The 15,852-nt window shown below is 37.7% G+C and overlaps 1 protein-coding gene across 2 annotated transcripts; it reads left to right on the top strand.

The window, feature by feature from the left end:
• The first annotated feature begins 54 nt into the window (after positions 1 to 54).
• On the top strand, positions 55 to 15,222 carry LOC306887962 (kynurenine/alpha-aminoadipate aminotransferase, mitochondrial-like). Of its 2 annotated transcripts, none has more exons than XM_079446023.1 (14): positions 55 to 91; positions 1,836 to 1,906; positions 1,984 to 2,152; positions 6,206 to 6,338; positions 8,603 to 8,677; positions 8,771 to 8,980; positions 9,990 to 10,055; positions 10,231 to 10,313; positions 10,694 to 10,790; positions 11,928 to 11,989; positions 12,207 to 12,271; positions 13,356 to 13,462; positions 14,098 to 14,199; positions 14,318 to 15,222. In XM_079446023.1, the coding sequence occupies exons 2-14, from the start codon at positions 1,840 to 1,842 to the stop codon at positions 14,357 to 14,359; spliced, it is 1,278 nt and encodes a 425-aa protein (XP_079302149.1). In that variant the 5' UTR covers positions 55 to 91; positions 1,836 to 1,839; the 3' UTR covers positions 14,360 to 15,222. The 2 variants fall into 2 exon arrangements, with proteins under 2 accessions (XP_079302149.1, XP_079302150.1); XM_079446024.1 differs by having other exon boundaries at positions 69 to 111.
• The last annotated feature ends 630 nt before the right edge of the window (positions 15,223 to 15,852 follow it).

Genomic DNA, 15,852 nt, shown 5'->3' with positions numbered 1-15,852 from the left:
AAGAACAACTGTTTACGCTTCTCTCGAAGAAAGAAAACTACACGGCCCAGAAAGCTTTGCGGGAGACCGTCAGCGGTACGGGAAGACACGGGTCAGTAAAATTTTTTAGAGGTTAGGCTTCGTCGCCTGTAAAATTTGCGTCGTTTAGCATCGTTTGAAGTTCTTTTGATGGTTCGTGTTATGTATTGATGTATATGGGGGCAGATTGTGTTGATTTGCGTCTGTCACGCGCGTTGTTGAAGCTTGGCTGAGTTGAACTCCAGGCGTCCTGCGCGAGGAGCATGGCAGTAAATCATGATTTCCATGCACATGTGTTTCAGTCTGAGAATTAAGATGAAGTCGTCAAAATAACGAGATTTTAATCCAGAAGTGAATTAAAAAAAACCTGTTGCACGCACACACACACACACGTTGGTTTTTGTGGTTTATGGGGACTCTCCATAGGCGTAATGGTTTTTATACTGAACAAACTGTGTGTGCTATTGCCCTACACCAACCCTACACCTAAACTTAGCCCTCACAGGAGACTTTGTGCATTTTTAGATTTTCAAAAAAACAACATTTAGTATGTTTTTTAAGCCTTTTGAATTACGGGGACATAGGCAGTGTCCTCATAAACCACCTTCATATTGTAATACCTCTGTCATACCCATGTCATTATACACATTTGTGTCCTCATAAACCACATAAACATGCGCACACACACACATACATATATATATATATATATATATTTTTTTTTTTTTTTTTTAAACTTGCCATTCTGTTACACAACTATTATAATTACAACTATTATAATTTTATTTGCTTTGTTTAAAAATATGTGCTACATTAAAAAAAGAAAATTGTCCAAATGACAACGTATTTAATATCATATTTAGAAAGTAATTAAATATAACTACTACCTTTTAGTCAGCTCCCATGTAAAAAGCTCATGTTTAGAAGTTGCATAATCAATAAAGGGCGCAGTATTTATTTAAGTTTGCACAAAAACATATATATATATATATATATATATATATATATATATATTCTGTATGCTTTCTGTTGCACAGTTAATCACTTTGCTTGGTCTGTTTATGAATATGTGCAACACTCCCATTTTTCTCTTTATTTAGTATTTTTTTCGGGGGGGGGGGGGGGTATTTCTGGAACCAATTCACTTAGGCCTATTTCTAAGTGATTGCATTGCTTTAATTTCTTCTATAATAATATAATTCGATCTAATATATCTGGATAATATCATTAAAGGATTGGGAGTAAAGGAATTATCACTGACATTCTTTTTTCAGGTTAATTTTCTGTTTATTTATTTTGATTTTATTTTTATGTTATTGTTTGGAACCGATGTATATCTCCTTACAGGGATCTTTTAATGGGCTTTTTACACTTGTAATTTCTAAGTGATTACAGAGATAATTTAGTCATAGTTTCTTGTATTATCATCATAAATACCCATTAGGATTGCTTCTAAATTATGATAGAAACTCCTTTTACATTCATTTGATGGAATTTTATAACAAACATTTTAATACAGGTGCACAGAAATTCAAATTTATTTTATTTATGAATATGTGCAGCTTAACATTTTTTTTGAGTTTATTTCATAATTTGGAAGCGATTTCTGTCTAATGAGGATACGTTAATCAGATTTTTACTTATGAAATTTCTAAGCGATTATATCTGGATAATACCATTAAACTCCCATTACGATTGATTCCAGTGAAACTCCATTGTCATTCCTTCTCTAGAAGTTTATTGCTAACTATGTAGTACAGATGCACATAAATTAAAATCACCATCTCTGATGTCTAATTTGCTAATTGTCCCCTCAGAAGCATGAATTACGCTCGCTTTCTGACAGCTGTGAGCGCGGCGAGAAAACCATCACCTATTCGCATACTGAGTGAGTCTGATTTGTAGTATTATATTACTGTTCATAACCCACGACATGGCTTGATTTGTGTTGTCGTTCTGGTCCAGCGGAGCTTCAGCAGCGATCTCCCCCGTCTCTGATCTCTCTGGCCGGAGGAGCTCCCAATCCCAACACCTTCCCGTTCCTGTCGGCCAGCATTAAAGTGAAGGGAGGAGATGCGGTGGTGCTGGACGAGCCGCTGATGAAGAGAGCACTGCAGTACTCCGGCTCATACGGGTATCACACAACATACACTGCCATTCGTTTGGTGCTTCTTGTTTGGCTTAAGTGTTGTTAAATTTCAGTAGTCAGTACCAATAAAAATACTATGGTTCTCCGTAGCAGTTTTGGTACTGAATAAAAGGTGCTCTCTTTATAGTAAATGAAGCAGATATCAGTATAGTGATAGTGAAAACTCCCATTACAGTGGGGGAAAAAATTACTTGATCCCCTGCTGATTTTGTACGTTTGCCCACTGACAAAGAAATGATCAGTCTATAATTTTAATGGTAGGTTTATTTGAACAGTGAGAGACAGAATAACAAATAAAAATCCAGAAAAATGCATTTCAAAAAAGTTATAAATTGATTTGCATTTTAATGAGTGAAATAAGTATTTGATCCCCTATCAATCAGCAAGATTTCTGGCTCCCAGGTGTCTTTATACAGGCAAGGAGCTGATATTAGGAGCACTCTCTTAAAGCTTGTTACCCGTATAAAAAACATCTGTCCACAGAAGCAATCAGATTCCAAACTCTCCACCATGACCAAGACCAAAGAGCTGTCCAAGGATGGCGGGGACAAGACTGTAGACCTACACAAGGCTGGAATGGGCTACAAGATCATCGCCAAGCAGCTTGGTGAGAAGGTGACAAGAGTTGGTGCGATTATTCGCAAATGGAAGAAACACAAAATAATTGTCAATCTCCCTCGGACTGGGGCTCCATGCAAGATCTCACCTCGTGGCTGACCTTCACCAGGCTCACTACCTTCTCTGGCTGACGAGCTGAACACTTTTTATGCTCGCTTCGAGGCTGCAGCAAATCACGCTAGCGGCGCTAGCAGTGCTAACCGCATGCACGCTGAGAAAGCCGGTGAGGACAACGTGTTCACCATCACGGAGCATGATGTGAGGAGAGCATTCAGGAGAGTGAACATCAGGAAGGCAGCAGGACCAGATGGCATCACAGGTCGGGTTCTGAAGGCCTGCGCTGACCAGCTAGCACCGGTGTTCACTGAGATCTTCGACCTCTCCCTGGAACAGTCTACAGTCCCCTCATGCTTTAAGCAGTACACCATTGTTCCTGTCCCCAAGAAACCCCAGCCCACCTGCCTCAGCGACTATCGCCCTGTAGCCCTCACATCAGTGGTGATGAAGTGCTTTGAGAGACTGGTCAGAGACTTCATCATTGCATCACTACCAGACACACTGGATCCACTACAGTTTGCATACAGGCATAACCGCTCCACGGAGGACGCCATCTCACACCTCCTCCACACCACAACAAGTCACCTGGACTGCAGAAAAGGGAATTATGTAAAAATGCTGTTTGTGGACTACAGTTCAGCGTTTAACACCATAATTCCCTCCACACTCACCTCCAAGTTGGAGGTCCTTGGTCTCAGCACACACTTGTGCCAATGGATCTCCAGCTTCCTGAAGGACAGACAGCAAGCCGTACGGATGGGTAAACACACCTCATCCTCCATCACCATAAGTACTAGAGCCCCTCAAGGTTGTGTTCTGAGCCCCCTGCTGTACTCACTGTACACTTATGACTGCGTGGCCACTTCCAACTCCACCACCATCATCAAGTTTGCTGATGACACTGTTGTGTTGGGCCTGATATCAGACAACGACGAGACGGCCTACATACAGGAGATTAAGAACCTGGAGAGTTGGTGCCAGGTGAATAGTCTACACCTGAACATCAGCAAAACTAAGGAGCTGATAGTGGACTTCAGTACGAAGCAGGAGCGGTCATACCAGCCGATCACGATCAACGGGACTCCAGTGGAGAGAGTGGACAGCTTCAGATACCTGGGTGTTCACATCACGCAGGACTTGACTTGGTCCTGTCATACCAGCACCCTGGTGAAGAAGGCCAGGCAGCGTCTGTACCATCTGAGACGCTTAAGGGACTTTAGACTTCCCTCTCGGGTGCTTAAGACTTTTTACACCTGCACCATCGAGAGCGTCCTGACGGGCAGCATCACTTCCTGGTTCGGGAACTGCACTATGCAGGACAGACGAGCCCTCCAGAGGGTGGTGCGTTCAGCGGAACGTACCATTCACACCGAGCTCCCTGACCTGCAGGACATCTACAGCAAGCGGTGCCTGACCAGGGCCAGGAAGATAGTGAAGGACCTCAGCCATCCCAACAATGGACTCTTTTCTCTGCTGCGTTCAGGGAGGCGCTTCCGCTCCATGCAGAGCTTCTTCCCGCAGGCCATTCGGAGTCTTAACCTCTCTCCACTCTAATCACATCACCCCACACTTCCACTTTGCACAATTTCAACTACAATCTGCACTAATGTCAGTCTCAGTTGTAGAAGGATACCTATACAACATACCATTTGTCTTTAGTATTCCTTTTACTCACTTACACACTTTACTGCACTGCACAGCACACGGACACTTTATCACTGACATACACTTTACTTTATTTTTATAGAATCTATATAGAATCATATTCTATTTTTATTCTTATATTCTATTTTTATCTCATATCTATTTTAACTTTATTCTATTTAATTGTATTGCTAGTTTATTTCCATATATATGTTTACTGTACTTATTTTCTATTTGTATTTTTGTAAACTTGAGGTTTTCTTAATTTTGTTGGACAATTTGTTGGACAGTCGTACAATACATTTCACTACATGTCGTACTATGTATGTATATGTATGTGACAAATAAAATTTGAATTTGGAGTTTCAGTGATCATGAGAACGGTGAGGAATCAGCCCAGAACTACACGGGAGGATCTTGTCAATAATCTCAAGGCAGCTGGGACCATAGTCACCAAGAAAACAATTGGTAACACACTACGCCGTGAAGGACTGAAATTCTGCAGCGCCCGCAAGGTCCCTCTGCTCAAGAAAGCACATGTACAGGCCCGTCTGAAGTTTGCCAGTGACTCAGAGGAGAACTGTGTGAAAGTGTTGTGGTCAGATGAGACCAAAATCCAGCTCTTTGGCATCAACTCAACTCTTCGTGTTTGGAGGAGGAGGAATGCTGCCTATGACCCCAAGAACCCCATCCCCACCGTCAAACATGGAGGTGGAAACATTATGCTCTGGGGGTGTTTTTCTGCTAACTTTTGTAGGACAAGTCATGTTTTGCGAAGGGGTCAAATACTTATTATACTCATTAAAATGCAAATCAATTTGTAACTTTTTTAAAATGCATTCTTCTGTTTTTTTGTTTTTTTTATTCTGTCTCTCACTGTTCAAATAAACCTACCATTAAAATTATAGACTGATCATTTCAGATCAATCAGCAGGGGATCAAATAAATTTTTTTACCCCACTGTATATTAATCTGTCTGTACTCCATGAATCTCTTATGTACATCGTGTTTGGATAAAAGCGTCTGCCAAATGACTAAATGTAAATGTGTTTAGACTTTGTTGGTTATCCACCTTTTTCCTATGCCCCATAACCCTTCAATCAGCAAAAGGAATGCAGTGATAAGCATTTTCAAAAACAATGAGTACAATGAGTTGACATTATTTTACTCACCCTTCAACCATCGATCATTAAAAGGACATTTAATGTGTAAAAGCATTAACAAATTACTTTCAACATACCATGCATAACTCTTAAAGATCCTCCTCCTATCCTCAGCAATATTATGGATGTGTTAAATACCATTATAGTAATATATGTCTATATTTCATAAGTACATTTTACAGCATCCGTGTGTAAACAAACCTTTGTGGAGAACAATAAAAGACTGTTAGTGCATTCCAGGGAATTATTCATGGTTTATATCATAAATTAAATCGGGAGAGCAGACCACAAATGCACATTATATGTTGTCTTTTTTCATTTGCTTACGGCAAGGAACCATGGAAATAATCAGGAGGAAAATAATGCAGCGGGCTGAAAAGAGCTATTCAATAGATATTGTTATAGTATATCACGTCACATTAATATACCAAATGTAACGTTATTCTCATGACTGCTTAAGACAGTTTTTGACAGAAAATGACAGATAAGGATTATTTGAAGCGCAATCTTATGATTTGAAATGATTTGTTGACAATATGTGTCTGTGTGCTCGCAGTATTCCTGAGCTGGTCTCGTGGATGAAGGATCTTCAGAAGAGCCTCCACAATCCTCCCACGGCCGGCTACAGTCCAGAGAGAGGACAGATGGAGATGTGTGTCACCACCGGCAGTCAGGAGGGGCTCTGCAAAGTACATCCACACCCTTAACATCACACATGCATCTGCTTCCAATCTGGAACCAATCAGATCTGTGTGGCAGTAATAATATGCTCACAAATATATTCGATATGCAACCGTAGTTAGGGTTATTATAGTTAACTAAGCCTTCCTCTAACTGAAACAGTAGAGAAATGCACTATTAACCAAAAGTCATGGGTCGTTTCCCAGGAAAAATGTCAGTCGCTTTGGATAAAAGCATGTGTTCAATGCATAAATGTAAATGCTACAGTTTAAAAAAAGTTACTTAAACTAAATGTTAACTGAAATAATTTAAATAAAAGATTGAAAGTTAGAACTGTTGACTTCTGAAATTAAACCCTAAATAAAAATAAAGCTATACAGAAAAAAACTTACTAAAAATTCATCTAAAATTAAAATGAAAGCTGAAAATGTTAATCCAAAATATCAATAATATACTGTAATTATTCCAGAATCACTCAGTAACATAAATATAAATGTAAAGTACAACAATAAAAACAAATTGTTACTTGAAATGAAAAACAAATTTTAACCAATTTTAAATAACTAAAACTGAAATAAAAAAAAATTATAAAAACTATATAGACATATTTTTAAAACTAACAGAAACACACATCTCAATTACTAGAACTTAAAAAACTAACATGTTAGTTACTTGAAATGTTAACTGAAATCAAATGAAACAAACTTCATTTAGTCTCGTTTTAATTTAATTTAACTTAATGCACTTAACTAAAATAACTAAAAGATGATCAAAATTACAGAGACATTTAAAAAAAAATGACAAAAGAGACTAAAACTTTAGCTGATATTAAAATGAAATCAGAAAATATAAATATAATTAAAAACTATAAAAGCATCTAAAATAAGATTGTCCCAATATATGCTCTTCTTGTGGATCCGCTCTGTTCCTGATTAGGGCTGGGCGATATGATGATATAATCGTATATCGACGATGTCTCGTAAGTATCGCGATGTCGATGTCAACAGTCAGGTAACAGACGATTATCGATATTATCGGGAAAACAATGACAAATGATAAACCTAAGTTGCAAAAAATATTTTACACAGCCCCATAGTCACCAAACAGGTCTTTTTGCATGCAAGAATGAAATAATTTAATAGGAGGGTTGGGAATCGAAAAGCTATTCCAATTTTGGAAATAAGATCAGATAAGGTCAGGAATTACTTGTTATAAAATTAAATTTTGATTCTGCTTCTTGATTCCTGTATGCACATTTTTTGTGATTTCAAAAAAATCAACTGCAAGAAGACTAAATAGAACTCACTTCTGCTCTCGCGCACTGTTTTCTGTGCAGAGCACACACACACACACACACACAGCTCGCACCTCTTATATACACGAACACTGGACTGAGCTCTCTTTCTCGCATTCTTACACATTTGAATGGACAAATACACACAAAATTATATCCAAATATCCCATAAATATAATCGGTTATGTCTTAAGTGAACGTAAAGAGGGTGTATTGGATCCGTGCATTGACAGCAGTCGCTGCCGCCAGTCATTAACGTTAATCAAAGAACAAAAGAAAAGAAAATCCCTCACTAATCTTGACTGAATCACTTTTGTAACCTCAGTTTATATTTGATTTGGCTGTTGTTCGGCGCTGACTACTGTAATGGCAATGTGCATCTGCGTATGCAATTATTTTGGAGATGCGTTCCAGTATAATTTATCCTTATTTAGGGTAAGGCCTATTACTATATGACATCAACATGCATTTATCATTCTTATAATCACCGCCAGAATGTCCAACTTCACCATGATGAACTTAAAATTTCGTTTATCATTTTTCCTCAACAGTTCTTCTCACAAAACGAAATTCATTTCAAACACAAATTTGATAAGAACAGAGTGGAAATTGTTAGCAACACCAACATAACAGCAAAGCTAATGTTTTCTGTTAGTTTAAGCACAAACTAAGAAAAGTAATACCAAACTTTAACGTGGTAATAATTAAGACCAAACTGAATATGGTGCATGTCGGCAATGTTTTCTTAGCGGGGGCGGGGCCTGGTGGAGGTGGGGCTTAGGTAGACGATATTATCGGATATCGAGATATTTTTTAAGGCGGTTATCGATAAGATATTTTTGACATATCGCCCAGGCCTATTCCTGATGCTTGTGATCTGTGAATTGTGTTTGATATTAAGTGATATGCAAATATTATTATGTGGCGTCATTTAGGATGAAATCAAGTGGTAATTTTCCTCTTCACTCTGATCATCAGATATTTGAGATGCTGGTCAATTCTGGAGATAACGTCCTCCTCGACGCTCCCACGTACTCAGGAACGCTGGCAGCCGTATGAAGCACACTTCCCATCATCACCATGTTTTACCTGCAATCTCTCTCTCGGCCCATTACACGTTATCCTTACCAACTCTCTCATCAACAGCTGCAGCCGCTGGGCTGTAACCTCATTAACGTGGCGAGCGATCATCACGGCATGATCCCTGCAGACCTGAGGACGTGTCTGGCACGCTGGGACCTGGCAGACACACAGAAACCAGGAAGCACTGCACCGAGAGTCCTGTACACCATCCCGAACGGAGGTAACCCCACCGGAGCGTCCATGACCTTTGAGAGGAAACAGGAAGTCTATGAGGTAAGCAGAGTTCATTGCTCAGTGCACACATACAGCGGGTAAAATAAGTATTGAACACGCCACCATTAATTTCTGAATTTATTTGTTTTGTTTTATTTGTATGAATGGATTGCTTGGGTTGTTACCGACATCTGGTGAAAATTGTACATCAACAGCACTTTTAGAATCATATTTACTGAGAAAAATGGTGACCTGTTCAATACTTATTTTACCCGCTGTATGGCTTACAGCGTTCAGTACTGCGTTTGCCTAGAGTTTGAGTGAGGCCTAAATGCTCCCTGTCCAACCTTACAAGAACATTCAGATGTTATATGTGACATTTGGGATTTAGAGTATGTTTACTTCCTCTTTTTATCACGTTATAATAAAAAAAGTATAATATTATATAAAAATTTAATATATTTTATGTATTTTATAAAAAATAAAATGCTAAAAAGAATAATGATTAAAAAAATGCAAATTAAATATAAAAATGTTGCCTTGATAACTAATTGAAAATAATAATTTGAAGTCGAAGCACTAAAATTATTAAAAAATAAAAATAAATTAAAGCTATATCAGAAATCTCAGGAAAATCTGAAAAAAGTCTGAAAATTAATAGAGATTTCAAAAGTACGTAGCATATTACTTGCGCTAAAATTAAAACTGGAAATCCTAAAATAAATCATCATTTGAAATATTAGTATACTATAGTTTAATGTAAATAATACTAAACTAAAATGAGAAGTGAAAATATTATGAAATAAAATCTAATTCAGAATATCAATACGTGCTATAGTAGTATATAAATAATACTAAACTTAAAAACTGAAAATAGTAAGCTAAATGTTTTTAAATGTTGAAGTATTTTTAATGTAAGAAAGACAACTATCAAAGTTTGTAGTTTAAGTGTAAATGTTGTTGTTTGTTCTCAACCAATGGCGTGAGTTTGGGGGCGGGGCTGTTTGTTTTTCCGACCAATGGTAGACAGCCAGTGTTGAAGATGCTTACTATTGTTTTTAATTCGCAGCTTGCCAGGAAATATGATTTGCTTATCATTGAGGACGACCCGTATTATTTCCTACAGTTCCAGAAAGTAAGTTGCTCTGATTTATCTCTCTGTTTGTATTGTGTGATAGATTAGCATGTAGCGGTAGTCGTATACTGACCTCTCTGATAGCCTCTCAATTGCTGCTCTGATAAGATAACACTCAGTAATAAAATAAAGTCAATCCTCCGCTCTCTTCTTCTGTTGCTCTGCTGTCATCCAGCCGTGGGCTCCAACATTTCTGTCCATGGACGTAGACGGACGCGTCCTGCGGACGGACTCCTTCTCTAAGATCCTGTCGTCGGGGTGGGTGTTTGTCAGTGGGACAGGGCTGAGACACAGCCGTCACGCTCAGTATATTGACTCAAGGGAAAAAAGCTCAGAGCAAAACCTGTGTGAATGACAACACTGAGATATATCCTGGAAATCCTCTCTCATATCTTTCCACTTCTGTTATTACCATGCATTTTTTCCATGGCAGTGGCATTTTATTCTTGGAAAATGACATTGGTAGTGCTATTTAATTGTTGTACAGTACCATAAAATAAAAGCACTCATAAAAGATGTTAAGTACCTTTGGGCTTTTCTCAGATTGTGAAACACTTGTGTTTGTTTGTGGTTGAACTGGAGTATCATTATTCTCGAATCATTTGTGTGTGTGTGTGTGTGTGTGTTTCTCCTGACAGGTTGCGGATCGGTTTTGTCACTGGACCCAAGCCGCTGGTGGACCGTGTGGTGCTACACATCCAGGCCTCCACGATGCACACCAGCACCTTCACACAGGTCAGACCATCGCTCACATTCACCGTCCTGCTCCTCTCCTGAGTCAGCAGCGCAGCAGCTTCAGTCGAGGGCTCTTCCTCGGTCCACAGCAGCTGTAGTCTGTACATGACAGGCCTTGTGTTCTGCTTTCAATGCACAGCTGCAAAAACACGCACAGAAATGTGTCTCTGAGGTTAGGAGTGGATTCGTGAGAGGAGGAGGTGTGTTTGTACTGTATGCGTGCTTGAGCAGACAAATTTGAACTTTAATTATTCTCTCAACGTGAATCTCAGGAAGAAGAGATGCAGCGAGAAAAACAAGCGTGAGATTCACAGGCGCTTTAACAGCGACGAGACTGACTGTCTGTTCTGTTTCCACTGAGCTGGCATGGCTTACTAAATAATAATAAGTCATTAAATAATGTTTAATCAATATCAAATATTTTAATAGTAATTCTTGTAATATTTACTTTATATAGTAATAATAATAAATAATCATTATCTAAACAGTAAATTAACTAATGTATAATTGTTTTATTTTCTTGCTGTGGTAGGATGACTAGCAAAATAATCTTTGATTAAAAATTAATTAAATACTGTTGAATAAATATTCAAATATTTTAAGTAATATTTTTGTAATTGTATATTATTATTATTTTAGTATTTTAATAATAATAATTATATATATATAAATAGTTTTCTATTTTGTCACTGTGGTGGGATGATTTGCAAAATACTCTTTAATTAAGATTACCAAAGTCATTCAGTAATGCTAAATAAATATTAAGCAGTGTTTATTCTGATAATATTTTAAATATATAATATTTTAAAAAATATATTGATTCCTGTTTTTCACTTTGGTGGAATGATTTGCAAAAAGATTTTGCATCAAATAATATTTACTTTATTAATAATTACTAATAATGCGAAATATTCTAAGATTAACAATGATTAAAATGCGTTGTTTTCTTTTTCTTTTATAATTGCTATATCATATCATAAATGTATATGATATAATGTGACCAGCACAATACAGGCCTTATGTTTCTTGCAGCTGAATCAAACTGAAGCCCAAATAAAGTAACCAAGCCTCTTGTTAGTCATATTGTATAATGACACTCAAAGTTTTGTGTTTCCTCTCGTCTCTTTGTGTTTTCAGCTCATGGTCTCTCAGCTGCTTCATAGCTGGGGTCCAGAAGGTTTTCTCAAGCACATCGACGGGTGAGCTGGGGATTTATGATTTTAACGACGCTATCAGATTCCCATGATATTATATAAATGGCCACAGGGTTCTGCTTACTATATTTAAAGTGTTGCTCATAACTGTATTTTTATAGACTTCAGTTGGACCTTTGGTCAGCTTTTTACAAATATTTGAACAGGTTTTATTTAAGTTGAGCTGTGCATATGGTTGGCATTTGTTTTTGCTCTTCCTCAGGGTGATTGAGTTTTACAGATCTCAGAGGAACGCCATGCTCTCCTCCGCAGACAAATGGCTCAAAGGTTTGACTCGCACATCAGCTTCATCTGTTATTGACACTATCATATTAGTCTTATGTAACTGTATTTAAACATTGATCCCAGTGCAATGCCTGATATAATATTTTATACGTCTAAATGATCTTCTGTAGTAATCGGCTGTGTGCCACAGATATGGTCCATACAGCTTATGTTGTATTGAACTAAAACACAAGGCAGAAGTTCACAATTGCTATTGATTTTGTTGGAATAAGTAAATTATCTCATATATCTGAGCGTCAGAGCCCAGATTACAGTATTTAAAGGAATACGTAGTTCACCTAAAAATAAAAAAATGCTGAAAATGTACCCTCAGGCCATCCAAGTTTGTTTCTTCATCAGATCTTAAGCATTGCATGACTTGCTCAGCAATGGATGCCCTGCAGTGAATGGGTGCCGTCAGAATGAGAGTCCAAACAGCTGAGAAAAACATCACAATAATCCACACCACTCCAGTCCATCAGTTAATGCCTTGTGACGTGAAAAGCTGCATGTTTGTGTAAAAAAAACAATCCACTATTAATCCACTATTATTACTGAGTGTTAACTTTTAGTTTTAGTTACTTTTTCTTATTTGTTAGTGCTTTGGATAAAAGCGTCTGCTAAATGACTAAAAGTAAAAGTAATACATTTTAAGGCTCCATAATAACATAATAACTCTACCTCAAATGAAAAAGTCCATCTCCTGTTGCCAAACATACTTGTTTGGCTTGTAAAGGGTGCTTGATCTGTGCAGATTTCACTCCTGTTTCAGACAAGAACTTGATTCGTATTTTAGCTGGAAGCAACAGTTTGAAGCAAAAACTCACTTCTCAAGGCATTAACTGATGGACTGGAGTGGTGTGGATTATTGTGATGTTTTTATCAGCTGTTTGGACTCTCATTCTGACGGCACCCATTCACTGCAGAGCATCCATTGCTGAGCAAGTGATGCAATGCTACATTTCTCCAAATCTGATGAAGATATAAACTCATCTACATCTTGGATGGCCTGAAGGTGATGACATTTTCAGCAAATTGTAATTTTTGGTTGATCTTTTGCTTTAATTACTCTCCGGGTGTTTTGTAGATGTAGCTGAATGGCATCCTCCCATGGCCGGCATGTTCCTGTGGATTAAACTCAAGGGCTTTAAAGACACACAGCAGCTGATAATGGAGAGAGCGTTAGAAAAAGAGGTTCAACACACTCACACACACATCTGTATAATTCACACGTACACAAAAGCTCGTAGAGTTTACATTAGTGCTGAATGTGATGTTAGAAATGTTTTCATTTGCTACATGAAACCACTTTCCTTTATAACTGCAAACATTACCTGTGAGTCAAAGTCATTTGTATGGGTCGTTGTGGCTTTATGATACAATACAGCAGGTTTGCTGGAGCAAAGTTTCTGTGTGTGTGTGTGTGCGTGTGCCTGCTGTGCGCTGTGTTTATGTAAATGAACTGAAGCACCTGATCCTGATAACACACCACATAGTTTGCCTCCCACACACATTCAATACAGCATCTGTTTCTGTTGAGACGAGTATGGAGTCAGTCCTGTTAAACATCTTTACTTCATGTGTTTGAAGCTGAGCATGTTCAGTATTAAAATACTTTTCTTATTGCACCTTATTAACAATAAGTAAGCCTTCAAAACATTGCCCTGTTTGTTTGAGCATTGACAGCAAGAGTTACGTCTGTAAACGTGATGCTAGCCTTTAGTTTCTCCTGAAGTCTCAGTTCTTATCAAAACGTTCAGCAGGTGTATATTATAGGGCTTTGAATAATTATCTTGAATCCTTGTCATGTTTATTGTGTTTGTTTGTAGGTTCTTCTGGTTCCTGGAGGCGTTTTCAACATCAACAGCTCAGATCCGTGTCCGTATGTTAGAGCCGCCTTTTCTCTCTCCACACCTCAACAGATCGATGAGGTACAACACACACACACTCACACACACTCTGCATATATTTATATTATTATCAGTGTTGAAAATACTTCAGAATAAGGCCTTACTTTGTCATTTATGGCTCTTTGCTATTCATCCACAGGCTTTCAGGAGACTGGCTGATCTTATCAAGGATGCCATGTGAGCGCTGCGGCTGATTTCCAGGAAGAGGAATCAAGGGTCTGATATGTTCAGTATCTTCTATTAAATGCTGCTGTCACATGCCACACAGACAGAATGTTTTTTGCACAACAAACCCATATATTCACCTTTCATATGGTACAGATGAAAAAACTTTAAATGACGTTTAATGACACCATTTTATTACATTTTTATTCTTTATTTAGGGTGTATTAAGGGAATTAATTGTTCACTGAAGTTGATTTACAATGCAATTTCAGCCGCTGTCTACAGGGAGACGTGTTTTAATGTGATTTTAAAACTGGTTTAGTGTGTAAAATGTTTAACCATAAGAAGGTCAAGGTCAAGTGGATGTATTTTATTGCAGTAGTCCGTTATATTAAATCTTCATGGTGAATTGTGAAGGTTAAAGCTGTGGATTTCATTAATAGACAGTGACCTGTAATATGACTAGTTAGCTGCTATTAACTTGAGCTGTTTTGAACACAAATGTGTAGTAAATGGACTCTTATCCCAGACTGTAATGACTAATTTCTGCAATAACTCGAATCCATCTCTGTTTTTTCATATTTTGGAAAGTCATGGGAATGCAATATCTGATTTTTTTACTCTTGCTTTTGGAGCAAATAGTAATGCAAAAATTACATATGCAATGATCTCCCATTTACAGTATAAGTTTTCCCTGCAATGGTTTGCTTTGGCTTTCCGGAAATGTGAAATGGTCCATACTGGTCACCATTTGATTTCATTTTAGTCTTATTAACCCATATGTTTGTATGTAGTCCAATGGACTTGCATGCCATTGTGCATGCCAATCCATTTGGAAAAAAAATAGTTCAATAAATCAATAAACCAACTCCATTGTTGTATGTAATGCTGATTTTCACTCAACTTTGTGCATTTACCAAATCTTTGCCTTATTTAATAAGATGGACCTCCCTAAAATTAAAATCGCCATTTACTTTTGATGATAGTATAGATGAAGATGATATTTTGAATGTTGGCAACCAGATGTTTTCGGCTCCCATTGACTTCCATATTATGGACAATAAAAGTCAATGGGAGCCAAACAGTTTGATTACCAACATTCTTGAAAGTATCTTCTTTTATGCTCCACAGAAGAAGAAAAAAGCATGTAGTGATGACAGAATTTTCATTTTTTGGATGAACCATGCGTTTATAATTGCATAAACTCCATTGCATTGTTTAAATGTTTTTCAATAGAGAACATGTTGATTTTAACATTGCAGAATGTAAGTCCTTAACCTTTGAACGCATTCATTAGAGCACTGGATTTCACACTGTGTGTGTGTGTGTGTGTGTGTGTGTGTGTGTGTGTGTGTGTTGTCTCAGTGACAATCAGATTCTTTGTGTACACTACTCAGGGAAGGTGTTTATGAAGGCCTCACACACACACACTTCGACGGCTGCGATAAATCTTGGTGTGATTGTGCATAAATTCTGAGTTATGCACTCATAAGTGCTTTAAAAGCAAGA

The sequence above is a fragment of the Barbus barbus genome, assembly GCF_936440315.1.
Source record: "Barbus barbus genome assembly, chromosome: 2".
NCBI classification, from domain to species: domain Eukaryota; kingdom Metazoa; phylum Chordata; class Actinopteri; order Cypriniformes; family Cyprinidae; genus Barbus; species Barbus barbus.
This window is presented reverse-complemented; position numbering and strand designations above follow the sequence as displayed.

Bases quoted from the DNA above. Each gene is read 5' to 3' on its own strand.
- LOC306887962 (XM_079446023.1), top strand. From the start codon at position 1,840: ATGAATTACGCTCGCTTTCTGACAGCTGTGAGCGCGGCGAGAAAACCA. The intron at 1,907-1,983 runs GTGAGTCTGATT...GTTCTGGTCCAG, and splicing joins ATCACCTATTCGCATACTGA to CGGAGCTTCAGCAGCGATCT. The intron at 6,339-8,602 runs GTACATCCACAC...TCTGATCATCAG, and splicing joins GTCAGGAGGGGCTCTGCAAA to ATATTTGAGATGCTGGTCAA.